This window comes from Plodia interpunctella, chromosome 6, assembly GCF_027563975.2.
Source record: "Plodia interpunctella isolate USDA-ARS_2022_Savannah chromosome 6, ilPloInte3.2, whole genome shotgun sequence".
NCBI classification, from domain to species: Eukaryota; Metazoa; Arthropoda; class Insecta; order Lepidoptera; family Pyralidae; genus Plodia; species Plodia interpunctella.
The window spans coordinates 10,868,719-10,884,807 of record NC_071299.1 but is presented as its reverse complement, the minus strand read 5'-3'; the positions used below and the strand labels follow the sequence as shown (position 1 = coordinate 10,884,807).

Sequence of the window (16,089 nt, the reverse complement as noted above, 5' to 3'; positions counted from 1 at the left end):
ATTCATAATATTCTATAATGCACGTAAGTATATATTTTATTATGTCTCGAATGATTGGGCGGTGGTCGGTGTAAGAAATATTGTTTTAGTGCCATATACTATACGTTAAGTTCACTATGTTAAGAAATTGTGTTGTTATTCTAGTAATTTAATTTACTAATTATCGTCACCGTCGTATAGTGCACAAAGTCCGTGAAATATCTAAATTATACCATTGAAATCTACTTGGTAGATGTTTTCTTATGATTAGGGACGACTTTCACAACTCTGAATTACGATGCATTTTCTTGCTTTGTAATTATTAATTATATATTTGGGTATATAATTTTATGATATGAGGCTGCAATAATAAATGACATCACATTGTGTTCCATTTTCGCAAATTTAGTTTAAATAATCTATAAATTTGCTACAATTTTGCTAGTTAACATGAGATTAATATATTCATTATGATATTATTTAATAATAGATAGTACATTATATGAATGTTATATTTTACTTTGTTAGTTGTAATTTGTCTGTCGTTTTGTATCTATTAAATACTATATTATAATTTTCTTTTTATAAAAATGGGATTAATATAAATAGACTTTATTTCCGAAGAGGTTACAGATAAAAGTAGTAAAAACAAAATGTTTTATATAAATATTAATATTATATATTTATTGATACAAGTACAAGATAAGGTGATGGCCATGTAATCAAATACATTCTTTTTTAAATTAAATGAAACGCTTATCATAAATAAATACAGAAAAGGAAAGCCAAGAAGGGCATTCCTAGATGAAATAAAAGAGTCAGAGAGAGAGAGAGAAGAAAAGAGAGAGAGAGCAAAGGTCGTGTCGTGTAGGGAGGTGAAATCGATGGCTGAGGACAGAATTAGATGGAAAATGCTTCACCGACAAGAACAAAGTTCTTAAATTAATTAATTAATTGATTGATTGATTGATTGATAAATAAATACATGGAAAATACTCAAGTAAAGTATGTCGTAGGTCCGAGGAACACCAATGAAGTCGAGATAAGAAAACAGGAAATTATTTCCACTGCCAATTAGTTATCATTCAATAAATGTTCCATGATTTCACTGACCACTATACATTTTTGTTCAATTTAGTAATACGAGTATATAAGATGTATGTTAATTTTTCAATTGTAATTCATAAAAATTAAAGGCCTAATAAAAAATAATCAGTGCAGCAGTTTTATCAATTGTTTTGAGGCTATGCTAATGTACGCTTTACCGTAGATATATTGTCATAGAAATTTAGATAAAACCGTGTTGTGTTTGCTATTGAATTTTATAACAAATATATATATGATATTATAAACTAACTTAAATTAATCAAATTAATTATTATTTCGAGTCCACAAGTAATTTATGTGGACGATGTTCAGAAGATTTGAGATTTTAATATATTCCCATTTGTGTTACTTTTATAGTTTTATAATCTTTAAGGAATCGTAATCAATTTTTGGCATGTTTTGTGATAAATTTATGGTTCTGTGCTAAGTAATAAAGTAGTTTTGTGATGATTGAGAATTTTATTTCATCAAAATGGCGTGAGAAACTTGTGACATAGTATTTTAGTGCCATCGCATTATATTTCGCCTTTTTGATGCGAAGGAAAAATATCTCTATGTGCATAAAGAGAAAGACGAAATTGCTTTAACTGTTAAGTTGCTACCTTATAGTTAATATAATAACACTAATTTTTTTGAGATTGTGAAAATAATTACTAATATGGTTGCTATTCATCTTATATAATCCGTGTCTGCTTATAAAGCAGTGATTTCTATTTCTGACGTTGATACATGGTGTTGACCAGGGAGAAATATGACCACGTCGTGCTCAGCACCTGTGAAACAGAAATTTAAATTGAATATATTGAATATTTGTCCGTAACAAAAGGACGCAACTCCGGCATGAAACTGATTTGATTGAAAAATAAATCTTTATTTATATATTTATCAATTTGTGTACATAGAGATAGAAGGAAGAAACAGTTAATATTTATAGTGAAATCTTTCATTATTTTTCCTTATATCCATTAACAAATACGCATTTTTTGTTTTTCCTTTTCCTCTATTGACAATATTTATACAATGGTTATGCCATAGATAAAAGAAGGTTATACATACCTTTGTAAAAGTTTCCAGAGTTATTTTCGTGAATGTCAGTGAAGTTAAGTAGCATGGCTTTTGTGATCTGTGGGAAAACAAGACATTAGAAGATCGAGCAAATATTCTAAGTATCATTAAGCAAATAATATCTCAATTAAATAGGTCAATATGTTACTTGCCTCAACATGATAAAATATAGAAATTTCTGGTATTCTATATCACCTTCATACCATTGGTTCTCGCATGCTGCTTGAAATATATCTTCACTCTGTGAAACAAATGACATAATTTTTAATTATTATTTTTTTGAAGTTTTTATAGAAGGCCACTGTTGGACATAATCGCAAGATTCCTCGATTTTTCAGTCTGTGAGCTGTCTACTGCACACAAGACGGGTGTTATGAAGATAGTGTGATTGAAGATTGCAATGGAACGCAGTTGCCATTCCAGAAATATTTAGTATGTAATTTTTTACTAGATTTTGTCCGCGGCTCCGATTGGATGTATTTCTTAAGGCCAGAATACTTTTTTTCGGGATGAAATGTTACCCAACGTCGTTCTCTGTACTCTATCTTCTATGTATGCAAATTCATTATTACATTTCAAGGAGACTGGTTGAGTACACAAACCGTGAATAGGTAGCAAACATACTTAATCCCCACTAATATTATAAATGCGAAAGTAAGTTTTTTTGTGTTACCTCTTCACGCATTATCTACTGTTCCGATTGTTATGAAATTTGGTATACGAGTAGCAAATAACCTGGAATAACACATAGGTTTTTATCCCGAAATTCCCACGGGAGCGAAGCCCCGGTATGTTATAATGTAATAACAGGTTGGTAATTATTACATTACCGCTGTTATAAATACCCCATAAGTATAATGTAGATAAAATTCCGTGAACAATATCTATGATCGTAATAAATGAAACTCTTGTGTAGTGGCAATTAAAATGTAAATATATATTGAAAAGCAAAAATATAACTAAACTATCGGCGGCAAATTTCTTGACAGCGAAAAATATTTGAAATTAGAATAAGATTGTTAACTTATTTCTCTAATACAATTTTTGCAGTTATTTTATTGTTATTTAAATTCTGAACAGTCAGTGTTACGAAAACTCCCGCAGACGCGTCGTCGATAACAACAACAACGTAGCCGATCTATTTATAGTTCCACAATACTATTTTTTTTTAACTATATATTATACTATTTACTTACCCCAGTCTTTAGTTTCTCCCCGAAGTAACACTGTATCAATATCAGCATCAGAACAGTCAATACGATCGTCACGTTGGTTAGTCTGTCTGTCGTTCGCTTTGAAGCCTGAAATAATTAGATTTTCAATTAATTTGTGAGCACAGAAATAAATTTTATTCTTAGTTTGTCTACAAAAAGTTAGTATATTTGTTGTAAAGCAATCTATGCCTGTCTATTATTTGTCTATGGTGGCTTTTCCTATTTTTGTCTCTGCTTCTATTTCAATGCAGTCTCTGCATGTTTCTCTGCATGTCGTATTGGCGCAAAATGTCCTTTTCTCCCAACGTCCTTTTCTCGAAATGTCCTTTCTCAAAATGACCTTTTCTTAAATAGACCTCTTCTCAAAATGTCCTTGTGTGTTTTTGATGATAATCTAGATAAGCAACTGAATAAAACAGTTTTTTTTATTAAAATGACATTTTGGGAAAAGGACGTTATGAGATAAGGACTTTATGAGAAATGGACATTTTGAGAAAAGGAGATATTGAGAAAGGACATTTCAAGAACAGGACATTATGAGAAAGGACATTGTAAGAACATTTTGCGCCAAGACGCTCCATGATAATTACACAGCGCCGTGTTTTCATGTTAGCTAACACAAAAACATGTTTTACTAATCGATTAGGGGCGCGGCCTAACAGTTATGTTAGAAGGGAGTAGCTACACGAAACGTTTAGCATGTTAATTAAAACAAGTATTGTTTTGGCGGATTTCGACGACCTCGGTGGCGCAGTAAAGTTGCCTCTGAACCGAGAGGTCTCGGATTCGATCCCCGGTTGGGTCATGATGGAAAATGATCATTTTCTGATTGGCCCGGGTCTTGGATGTTTATCTATATATGTATTTGTTATAAAATATAGTATCGTTGAGTTAGTATCCCATAACACAAGTCTCGAACTTACTTTGGGGCTAGCTCAATCTGTGTGATTTGTCCTAATATATTTATTTATTTATTATTGTTTTGGCGGATTTCGACGACCTCGGTGGCGCAGTAAAGTTGCCTCTGAACCGAGAGGTCCCGGATTCGATCCCCGGTTGGGTCATGATGGAAAATGATCATTTTCTGATTGGCCCGGGCCTTGGATGATCATCTATATATGTATTTGTTATAAAATATAGCATCGTTGAATAAGTATCCCATAACACAAGTCTCGAACTTACTTTGGGGCTAGCTCAATCTGTGTGATTTGTCCTAATATATTAATTTATTTATTCTGGTTGATGTAGTCACTAATAATAGTACTCACCAAAACAGAAAGGCCGAAGAAGCTAACGTTCACTGTGGTAAACAATACATTGATAAAGGTTAGTTTGTTTATAGCTTCGTCCAGTTTCTGGGCTAATCTGAAATAAATACACACACTCTCTCTCTTTCTCATCTTCATCTGTGACGCCGCAAAGCCCGGGGCGAGTTAAAATTTTGCGGTGATTTTACAAACCGCTGCTTGAAGTGATCCCTGCTTGGGAATGCTATTGTTGTTTGTCAGCTGGCAAGGCTGTGCGTCCCTTACTCGCCTCGTGCGACCTCCACCGCAGCATTTAATTATTGGGACCACTTTTTATCGCATAAACTATTTAGTCCTATTTTTCTTTGGCATAACGATTTTGGCATAATAGGTCTAAGGCGTAATCGATTTTTGGCATACGGGTAAATGTGGCATTAATTAACTTTTAGGTTGGGTTAGATTAGTTATGGTTCAAATGTTTATGCGAAAACCATTACGCGTAAGAACGTTATGCTTAAAAATCCTTATGACATAGTAAAAGTATGCCATGTTAAATTATGACATAAAATTGTATGTATAAAAAAAGGGAACCGTAATTATTCTAGGGTTGGGACACACACAAGTACCTAATTATATTATTTAATTAAAATCAAATAGTGAATACTTTATTAGTTAATTAGAACGGCATAGGTATAAATCGGCTCCACATTATCGGCGAACAGTTCGCCAAATTTGCTTTGTGATTTTACATTGCGGTAAATAAAATACAAACTTCCCAATGTTCATTCGCGTTGGCATCTATCAGAGTTCGGCGACAGTGCGGAGCCTACACTCCAACCATTTAGACCGGAGTTTTGAATAAATAATGTTCACTTTCAAATATATCCACGATATTGTGGACACATGTTATGGACCAGAGGTTATCAATTTATTTTCTAAATGCTTTTTATTAGAAAGTATAATGTTAAATTTTTTTATGATTTAAATCATATGTACTCATAATACCCATAATCACTAACATACATAAGAAAAACTCACCTGATTATTTTTTGATGGCTCCTAACAAATCCAAGAATTCTTCCACGTGAATTATTGTCACTAGCAACTCTCGTTGGCTGTATGTTTGTCAGGTCCTGTCGTAACAGCAAGAACTCTCGGCTCAGGTGAGCGCTCAGGGCGATAGTCAAGAAATCTGTTCCCAGGTACACGCATGAAGTCAGCAGTACTGAAGTCAAGCAAATATGCCGGCTACATTGTCTCCGAACTCGGACAGCTGAACATTGCGTAGTTTTTATGAGAGCTTTTATTTATCGCTAACAAAAACCACACAATGTACGTCTAATCCGAACATGTTATTTGATAATTTACAGCCGGCCTAAATACATTTTTCTCTCGGATTTATGATTATTTCTAAGTGCGTGTATTTTATCCTACTTACTAATAAATTATAAACGCGAAACTTTGTGAGGAAGTGTGTATGTTTGTTTGTTTGTTACTTTTTCACGCAAAATTTACTGGACCAATTGTTATGTAATTTGGTACACGGGTATATTATTACCTGGAATAATATATAGGGTACTTTTTATCCCGAAATTCTCACGGGAGCGAAGCCCCGGAGCGCAGCTAGTTAATTATATATCTTGTATAATTGATGTCCTTCTGGCTCACTGCACGCCCTGGGCAACTGTTATAGTAGTGAGTGACTCGCAAGTAACCCGCTCGCCTTTACGTTTTGAACCATTACGTTCATACATATGTATATTTCCCCTTATCAGTACCACAGTCTATGTACTACTGACACAGTCTAATAACTCTTCATACTTTAATCGCTGATTCATTAGATACTACAAAATGAATTCTTATACAAGAATTAAAGCATTCTATTGCAAGCAAATCATCATAGTCATCATTTTTATAGAAATTATAAGAAAATCGCAACACGTTTGTATCATTTTTGTATAAGCTAATTTCCTTTTCGTTAACTATTTGTCTATACTATTTCGTACTTCTAATTGAAAGTACTTTTTGTAGGTACATACTGAAATAAACCTGGTAGGCGTAAGTGACAGCATAGAGCGACCAATGGCTGTTGACGTCGAAGCCGAACTCTGCGCTGAAGGGCAGCCGCCACTCCGCGCTGCGCCCGCGCACCACATTGAAGACCGCCTCCAGCAGCGGTAGTAACGTGTACTGAAAGGACACGAAGAAAGGGAAGCGCAGGTACGCTAGAATAGAACATGTGGTTTACAACATACAATTTAATGTAATCTTCCAGTCAAATAATAATCATTTATTTCAGATTTAAATATGGCAGTTACAAACAGATTTTAAGAATACAATAACAAAATAAAAATTAAATTAAATTTCGACCAATGGTGGAATTTTAAGATAAAATATAGCCTATAGCAATTTTGGATAATGTACCGTTCTAACGGTGAAAGAATTTTTGAAATCGTTTCGGTAGTTTCGAAGATTAGCCGCCTCAAACATACAAACTCTCAAAGGCCCTTTATAATAATAGCATAGATTGCTCGGGAAGTCGTTTTGTGTTTTTACATTTTCAATGGACATGTAAATGGAGTTTTATAAAATAGGTGGCGCTACTATGCATAAAAACGTACGTTTTTTTGTATAATAATTACGCGGGTGCACGCCACGGTGTTCAATATATATAAATATATATTTAACTTTTATATTGTATTGTAATTGCCACGACCGACAGCCATGTTTAATACACGACTACACATGTTCAATAACGTTATTAAAACAAAATTGTTAAAATAACAAAAAAGTGTAATAACAGTACCAATAACTCCGATTCGCATTTCTCTTGCCTTCGCCTTCTTCACAGATTGTTGTTTTTTGTTGAGACCTTCAGTTCTCCAGAGCTGCCCCAGCTCGTCTATTATGTGCTCCAGTTGTCGTTTGTTCGACAAGATTATTATTATTTTAATAACCGCTATAAAACAAACAAAATAAACTTTATGAATTGTAATGTAGTGTACGCAAATGTTATACGCCGTTACTACGTGAATGCTTTTTTAATTATTTTGGACGATATAAATAAATGGACAACACCAAACGGCCCACACTAATCACTAAGCTCGAGGGTCCAATGGACACAAACGCAGAAACAGGCACAACATACCCAGAACCAAACAAATATTTGTGATCACAGGTACAAATATTTGCCCGCGCTGGGAATCGAACCCAGGACCTCCAGATAGTGGGCGGGTGTGGGGACCACTACGCCATAGAGGTCAAATATGGGAAGAAATAAAACCTACACCAACGGTTCCGTACCATCATCTATAAAAACGGCAAAGCCATTTTATTTTTTTAGATTTGTTATAGCAGCAACAGAAATGTATCATATTTTAAAAAAGTACTGTCCAACTATTACGGTTCATGAGATACGGAGACCTGAGAATATTGAAAATGATGCTATTCTTGACCAGTCATCTCGTAGATCATATCTATTTAAAATTGTAGCAAATATGATACTATTTATGAATGATATTTACCTTGAATAGTAATGATGAACACAGGCAACGACAAGAATCCATACAGGTCCCTTCCCGCCATCAATTCTGCCAAGATCGACGTGCTCATGCTAACGAAATGGACGATCAAAAACGGGATAAGGTAAAAATATTTCCAATATCTCGTAAACCACGACTGATTATTGTCGAAGAAATTCACATTGGCTTGCGCCAATATCCCCATTAGTACACGCAAGGGCCTCGAATATTCTTCGGGATAAATTTTCACGTGTTCCATTTATGAAAAAATACTACTAGAAAGCTAGATTCGGTAGCGTGTACTTATAAACAGTTGTAATTTCTTTGAAAAAGTGAAACTAGTGACATTCGAAAACTCGTATCTCCCCGACTGGCTTGAATAAATTAAGGCTCCATACAATTTGTAAGTATTCTGTTTTCTCCATACTATCCCTTTGTTGTTATAATCACTTAATAATATACATCAATTATCTCCTGAATAGTTTACAATTCGGTTAAATTGTTTAAACGATCCAAATTAATCTACAAAACGCTCCACGCTACACGCCTAACGACCTTCGTCATTTAAGTGCCTTTGTATATGAGTACTATAACTAATTAAATAATCGTCAAATGGACCACTTGGAAATACATAGAGCTACGATTTAATTAATCTATGAACTTATTGAATAATTAAATAAAATAAATATAAACATATTGGGACAATTAAATACACAGCCACAAAGTAAGTTCGAGGCTTGTGTTATGGGATACTAACTCAACGATACTATTATTTTATAACAAATACATATATAGATAAACATCCAAGACCCGGGCCAATCAGAAAAAGATCATTTTCCATCATGACCCGACCGGGGATCGAACCCGAGACCTCTCGGTTCAGTGGCAAGAACTTTACCACTGCGCCACCGAGGTCGTCAACGAAGTAGTAAATTTATTAAGAAAAAAATGATAAAATTTGATATGGTTGTCCAATCAACATGAATAATTTATAGCCAATAATAGGTATATTTTCCAAATGTAAATTTCCGAGTTCCAGCGCATCACAGAAAGTTTGTTCGACACAAAAATAGTTACACAATTCAGAATACAATAGTTTTGGCAAATAATATATTTAATTAGGAATCATTTGACGTGCACATGTTAAGCTGCAATGTTGTTTCAAGCGGCGCTATGTGTTATCTTATTAGTGTTAATGTGGTGGTGGAGAAATCGGAAATTTATCCAGCAATACAGGAAATTGGGGTGTACGTACACCGCCCTGCCGATTTTGGGACACGCCCACATGTTTATTGGTAATAGAGAAGGTACGCTTATAATCTTTGTCGATTTGACTGATCGGACTAATATACTACGTTTATTAGAAGATTTAATAAAATATATATATATATACATGTAGATCTATATATTTTATTTGCCCTTTATATAATTAGCTCTTTGTTCTGTTTAGTTTATTTCCAATTCTATAATTAATTATCACATTTTTTATTAAAACCAAAGTGGAGTCTTAGTGTCTTGATTCCGGTGACAAGGATACTATGGCAAACCACTATATTAATACTGCTCAAGAAGTAATTAAATTATTGTAAAGAAATTTAAAAAGTGTGTCCACATAATGGCCCGGGTGGGTAAGGGTAGTTAATAATATTTGTGTACATCCTTTGTGAGGCTATATGTGTGTATATTTATTACTCTTTCACGCAAAATCTACTGGACTTATTGTTATGAAATTTGGTACACGTGTAGAATAACATGGAATAACACATGGGGTATTTTTTATCCCAAAATTCCCACGGGAGCGAATCTCCGAGGAGCAGCTAATAAATTAATTTATAAATATTTATTTTCTTGTCTACTTAACAAGAGAAATAATGTATTTTCGTCGTATGCCTTCTTTATTCTGCCATATTATTTGTGAGGGTGTTATAACACGCCCTAACAGGCAGGTGTACTCCATATAGTAGGAGGTCATGAAACGAATGTGCCAATTTTGATTGTTGTTTCAGCTATAATGAATACATTTATTAAGTTCGGAGAGGAAGCCATATCCCGCGGCGGCGTCGCTCCGCTGTGGCTTGTCAACGAGTACCACCTTTGTATGTTAATTGCCTCTACTCTCTAAACATGAAGGAATAAATTATAAAAACCATATTGCTCAGAGGAGCGACGAACTTTGTCATACACACCTATTTGCATTGCGATTTGCAATGTTCTTGTAGGTATGCAGGAATACTAATGAGCTGTCAAAATGCTAAAGTTTGATTGTTTGTTTGTTACCTCTTCACGCTTTAACTACTCCACTAATGTTTTTGAAGTTTCTCATACATTTAATTAATCGGTCGGACGAAGGAGCTTGACGAGGTAACAAACGAACAACTCACTTTCGCATTTATAATATTAGTTAGGATATAGCTTGTTATATCTTCTGAATTTTGAAGTCTAATTCCAGGCATCGCGGACGCCCTCGACTGCGAAGCAGTGCTCAAGAATTACTTCTCCAAAGACAAGCTATTGAGGATGATAAGACTTCTAACAGGGGACAGTTTTATATTTGCGCCAGGTTGGTAACTTATTATTAAGGAAGATCGTTCTGGTTCTATGTAAATAAAAATCTTGTAGTCATTTGTATTTGTTTATTTCATAAAAATACAAATGACCACGCTCTAAAATTCTCAACCTATCGCCGGTTGACTGTAAGAGATCCCTACATGGGATAAGTCCGCCGTTGTACAATGTATCTTTCTTGTATTAATTTTGATTGATGTACCTACTTATTTTCGTACAATAAAGTTATTACAAACAAACGAAAATTATCTTCATTCCTGTCAGTGGAGATCTGGAAGCCCCGCCGGCGTCTCATGGCTCCCCTGTTCAGCGTTAGGAGCACCAACTCTTTCTTGGGAGTCTTCACGAGGCAGAGCACGCGATTGGCGGAACAGCTCCAAGCTGCGGCCAATCAGGGCCCAGTGGCGCTGTGGCCGTTTGTCAACGCGTTTACCTTGGACACTGCTTGTGGTAAAAATATTTTATCGTACTTCAAAATTATTCTTGAAACAAAAACAAAGACGAGACCTTGTTGCCATTTCTCTAATAAAAATTGTGTTACGATACGCGGGGCAGAGGCAGACGAGTGGGGTAAGAGGTTACGTCCCCTTCTGAAACGAAGTCAGCCTCACCTCTTTACGCGACGACTTTCATTGTAGCTATGTACAAGTTGATTAGGTCCGTAAAACTAGAGACCTTTTTCCCGGTTATGAGTCGTTACAAAATAGTATATCAACCATTTTGTTCACTTTTCTTAGGGTCTATTACCAGTGCAAAGTTTAATCGCATGTATTTTTTGTGGAAAATCTACTCATATTCGATTTTAATATATTTATATATTATATTAGGACAGTAGATAAATATATAAATATATAGATTTTAATATATTATTATATTATATTATATTAGATTTTATGTGTTAACATAGTTATCAAATTCTGCAGAAGGGACATTTTATGAAAGTGAAGTTTTATTAAACATTTTGAAACCGACAGTGACATGAGGGAAAATGTTGATTAACGACTTCAAGGTCTGACGACCTCGGTGGCGCAGTGGTAAAGTGCTTGCCTCTGAGCCGAGAGGTCCCGGGTTCGATCCCCGGTCGGGTCATGATGGAAATGATCTTTTTCTGATTGGCCCGGGTCTTGGATTATATCTATATAAGTACATATTTATTTGTTATAAAATTACAGTACCGTTGAGTTAGTATCCCATAACACAAGTCTCGAACTTACATTGGGGCTAGCTCAATCTGTGTCATTGATTAGCCTAAAGTTTATTTATATTTATTTATGTAAGGTTCTTTTTTTTCTCATCCATTTTCAGAGACAGTTCTGGGCGTAGAGCTGAACAGCCAGTTAGACAATAACAACCCGCTACTAGTGGCCGTGGACAGGCTGGTGGAGTTGGCGGGCGACGGGCTCACCAAGTTCTGGTATCAGATCGACTTCATCATGAAGAACCACCCCTCCTACAGGAGCTTCATGACAGAACAGGCCATTATTCAACAGTTTATTGATGAGGTACGTACATAGACAATTCATACTAGATAATGTTATAAATTTTATTGCATTTTAGTTATATTTTTTGTGACATGATGTCTATTTGCTTGGATTTCTAATATTTCTTACTTTTGTTTTAACTGTGGAGACTTCTAATTGGCTTTCTGTTATTCTTAAATGTATGTTCAAAGTTTTCTAACGAGTTTAGAAAGAGAACCCTTCTTTGGAGCTTAACAATTCTATAACGATGGATTATAAATACATTTACAACAAATCAATACGGTATTGTAATTATATTTTATGCAGTTTGTCATGAAACAAGTCATTGCGCTGATTTTCACCAATACTGTTATTAGACAAATGGCAAATTTAGTTACCGTATTTTTTTTATAAACATAGTTACCGTGCACACTACAAGTTTCCTATGTTCCAGTCAATCAAGGAAAAAGAAGAAAAAAGCCATACCATCGCCATGAATCCGAATACGAAGGAGTTTTTCTCATTAGGTAAGAAAGTAATTCTTCTAGAGCTAAACACTACTTACTAACCTGAGCGCCACAGTCGACTCGATTCAAGTTCATTCATATATTCATAAACCTATCGCCGACTTCCAAAGCGCAGGTGAAGAAGAAGCGGCGCAAGCGCAACAACCTTCACCGCAGCACCTCCAAGGATCGCTACAAAGAATATAATCTTTCAGAGGACGAGAGTAGACCAGTGAGTCTATTGGAGAAGCTGATCCAGTCGGTGTCTGCGGCGGGCGCGCGCGCGGAGGCGCTGGGGCTGCTGCTGGCCGCCGCGGGCTCGGCCGCCGCCGCGCTCGCCTTCACGCTGCTCATGCTGGCCCGCCATCCTGCCGTGCAGGACAAACTCTACCAAGAGTACGTCCCTATCTCTCTATCCTACTAATATTATAAATGCGAAAGTTTTTGAGATGGATGTATGTATGTTCTACTCTTTCACGTAAAATCTATTGGACCGATTTTTATGGAATTTGGTACACGGGTAGAATATAATCTGGAATAACACATAAGCATATATATCGAAATTCCTACGGGAGCAAAGCTCCGGGGCGCAGCTAGTCGTTATATAAAGAGTATATCGGCCATGATGAATATTTCCCATCTAACTTAAAGAGGGAACTTGGAGAAATTAAATACTTAACTGGACGAATGAAACAATATAAGAAGAAATTTAATTTATAAAAACTCGTGTTTTTCTATTCTGAAAACCAATCAAAAGTGATCACCGAACTTCAATGAAACATATTTCCCGTATCCAGATTGCGAGAAGTGTTCGGAGAAGACTCTGCCCGCCCCGTGACGCTGGTGGACCTCCAGCGGCTGAAGTACCTGGAGGCGGTGGTGCGCGAGACGCTGCGGCTGTTCCCGCCCGCCGCCAACATCGTGCGCGAGGCGCACCGCGACCTGACGCTGCGTCAGTTGTATTCTACCTTTGTAACCTCAGACAACAGGAAGTTATAAGTTTAACGTGTTTGTGTATCTGTATGTCTGTCCGTAGCCAAAGGGCTGACCCAATTTTGATCTATTTTTTTTTTATTTGAAAGATAATTTATATGTAGAGTGTTACCCGATATCAATATGCCTCTATTATTGGTCAGATCTGTCTCTGAAACCACAATAGATAGAAACTTGTGTTTACCCACGTTTAAAGTGTAATTTTTAACACAACTTTCCAGCATCAGGAGTCGAAGTGCTCAAAGGAACCAACCTGATTCTCAGCATTTGGGGAGTCCAGAGGAACCCCAAGTATTGGGGGCCCGACGCCCACGAGTTCCGACCAGAGAGGTTCCTCGAAGGACCACTGGAGCATCAAAGTGCATTTTTGGCGTTTAGCAGTGGCCCACGAGGTTGTCCGGGTGAGTAACTTTTGTATTTCATGTACCTTATGGATGTAGTGCACGAGTTTATTGTGGCATAAAATCAATATTTCCAGGTGTTTCAATGTTTACATTCTGCCAGCTCCACACTGTCGCCGAACACGGACACACGTCGACGCGAATGCGTTAACATTGCGTAGTTAGTATGTATGTTATCAATTTATACCGAATCCGCCGAAGTTTGGCAAACTGTTCGACGACAGTGTGGAGCCGGCATTCGATCACGGCCAGAGGCACACGAGTTATTGGCCAAAAACAAGCTTAATTTTTTTGAAAATACTGAATTTGAATAGATAGCATTGAAAGTCCGCCTTTTGTACCATGTTTTTTTTTTTTGTAAATTAAGTTTGAATAAATAAACATCTCCAGGAGCGCAATACGCCAGTATGGTCACAAAGACGGCGGCGGCCACCCTCCTGCGGCGGTACCGCGTGCGGCCGCTGCAGCACGGGCCGCTGCGGCTCCTGTTCAGCGTCACGCTCAAGGAGATCGATAATTTCACCGTCAGTTTGCAATCTAGGATATGAAGTGTTAGAACTATGTGAAATTAAATTAGTAATTTAACAAAATTTATTTTATTCTTATAGTTGCAAAGATTTTTTTTTCTCAAATATTTAAAAACAAATTATAACAATTGTGTCTCAGGGCATCTCGGCTGGCAAAGGTGATGAAGCGTCCTGTCAACAGGAACATTAAAAAGACTCATATGTTTTGTGTGTTTATTAACATAATAAATATTAGAATATTAAATCTATAAAATGATTATTGGTTATATCTATAAAATTACAATATTTTTATACGACCACAGTACAGGAACATGTGGTTAATGTGCATATGTGTGTAAACGTAACTAGACTATATTTTACTTACATTAACAAGCTATGAATTTCATTGAAAATACAAAATACGAAGTGATACGTAATACGGTGAATTTTTGAGCATTCGACTTACCGTCCTTTAAAAATTAAAATACAATAAGTTTATTTCCGGCGTAGCCACTGTTAGTAATACAAAACTTAAATTCTATATTAGTAATAAATATAATAATTAATATTTATATCTTTGACGAGATGGATGCGGAGTCCAGTGCAACATAATGCCAAAACAAAATCGTTTTAAAATTTTAAAAATCAAAAGAAAATTAATTATTTTTAGTTATTAGATAATTATTCTTGTCTTTGTTGAAATATGAAGGTGAATTACTTAATTTTTAGGTTAATATGAATTACTTCGATATGCTTGAAAATTCATTTGGTGATAATGCGTATTACCTCTCACGTCGCATATTGTAATCCGCAAATTACTTTGCACTTGTACCAGTCGACCGCATGTCAAATTACCCTGTATGGATGTTTATACAACAGGGAGCGAATTTCCAATGAATTCGGGTAGGTCGATGTGCCGTTCATGTGCGAATGGGCATGGGCATGGTCCCTTTCTGTCGTATTAAGGTTGACTGAGACAGACTAAATCCGTCAAGCGACGACGAACAATTTATACGATTATAAACTACTTCATCTGAAGTAAATATAAAAATAGAGAGTTGAAGAAAGGGAATATGCATGCAATTATATAGTTATTTGTTATATGCATATTCCTTACTTAGCACCTTTAGCACCATTGTAAATTAAATACATAATTTTGGACAGATTGTTTCAAATTGATGATAGTGTTTCACCACTTTCTGATAAAATATCGTATTGTAATCTCACAGACAAACTTACTGTGCTTAATAAATCTGCCTGAAGTTATTGGCAGTTAGCACTATCCAACACTTATCGGAACATCTGAAGGCCCTACCAACTCGAAGCACATTACTAACGTCCACATACTGCCTCTTCACAATGTGTAAGCATCGTGTAAGAAAAAGATTTGGATGCAGTTAGGTGCTACGTGTTTTATGTCTCATGGTAGCCCCCCTGTCTCGGATTATATTTTATCAGCAAACGGTAAAAGTAGTCCTTACAATGTTACAGATATCCTATTCTCAAGGCCCATTTGCAAGTCATA

At 35.8% G+C, this 16,089-nt stretch overlaps 2 protein-coding genes across 2 annotated transcripts; one reads left to right on the top strand and one right to left on the bottom strand.

Moving 5' to 3' along the window:
- Nucleotides 1-1,746: 1,746 nt before the first annotated feature.
- On the bottom strand, nt 1,747-8,620 carry LOC128670927 (odorant receptor 4-like). The gene is made up of 9 exons (XM_064436032.1): nt 8,137-8,620; nt 7,419-7,571; nt 6,652-6,837; nt 5,650-5,837; nt 4,634-4,786; nt 3,348-3,452; nt 2,304-2,392; nt 2,143-2,209; nt 1,747-1,859 (listed from the first exon to the last, which is right to left on the bottom strand). The coding sequence occupies exons 1-9, from the start codon at nt 8,390-8,392 to the stop codon at nt 1,797-1,799; spliced, it is 1,260 nt and encodes a 419-aa protein (XP_064292102.1). The 5' UTR covers nt 8,393-8,620; the 3' UTR covers nt 1,747-1,796.
- Nucleotides 8,621-9,251: 631 nt separating this feature from the next.
- LOC128670984 (cytochrome P450 4d2-like) lies at nt 9,252-14,842 on the top strand. Its single transcript, XM_053747042.2, has 10 exons — nt 9,252-9,440; nt 10,140-10,229; nt 10,583-10,693; nt 10,963-11,148; nt 12,004-12,200; nt 12,613-12,685; nt 12,880-13,060; nt 13,462-13,616; nt 13,879-14,058; nt 14,449-14,842. Exons 1-10 carry the CDS (start codon nt 9,287-9,289, stop codon nt 14,604-14,606), a joined length of 1,485 nt encoding a protein of 494 aa, XP_053603017.1. The 5' UTR covers nt 9,252-9,286; the 3' UTR covers nt 14,607-14,842.
- Nucleotides 14,843-16,089: the final 1,247 nt, after the last annotated feature.

What these genes read in the sequence shown, in the direction of transcription:
- LOC128670927 (XM_064436032.1), bottom strand. Translation starts at nt 8,392, where the DNA reads ATGGAACACGTGAAAATTTATCCCGAAGAATATTCGAGGCCCTTGCGT. An exon ending in GTTCATCATTACTATTCAAG is followed by an intron (nt 7,572 to 8,136) that starts GTAAATATCATT and finishes TTTGTTTTATAG; the next exon opens with CGGTTATTAAAATAATAATA. An exon ending in CTCTGGAAACTTTTACAAAG is followed by an intron (nt 1,860 to 2,142) that starts GTATGTATAACC and finishes TCTGTTTCACAG; the next exon opens with GTGCTGAGCACGACGTGGTC.
- LOC128670984 (XM_053747042.2), top strand. Translation starts at nt 9,287, where the DNA reads ATGTTGTTTCAAGCGGCGCTATGTGTTATCTTATTAGTGTTAATGTGG. An exon ending in GTTTATTGGTAATAGAGAAG is followed by an intron (nt 9,441 to 10,139) that starts GTACGCTTATAA and finishes TTGTTGTTTCAG; the next exon opens with CTATAATGAATACATTTATT. An exon ending in GAAGGAGTTTTTCTCATTAG is followed by an intron (nt 12,686 to 12,879) that starts GTAAGAAAGTAA and finishes ATAATCTTTCAG; the next exon opens with AGGACGAGAGTAGACCAGTG.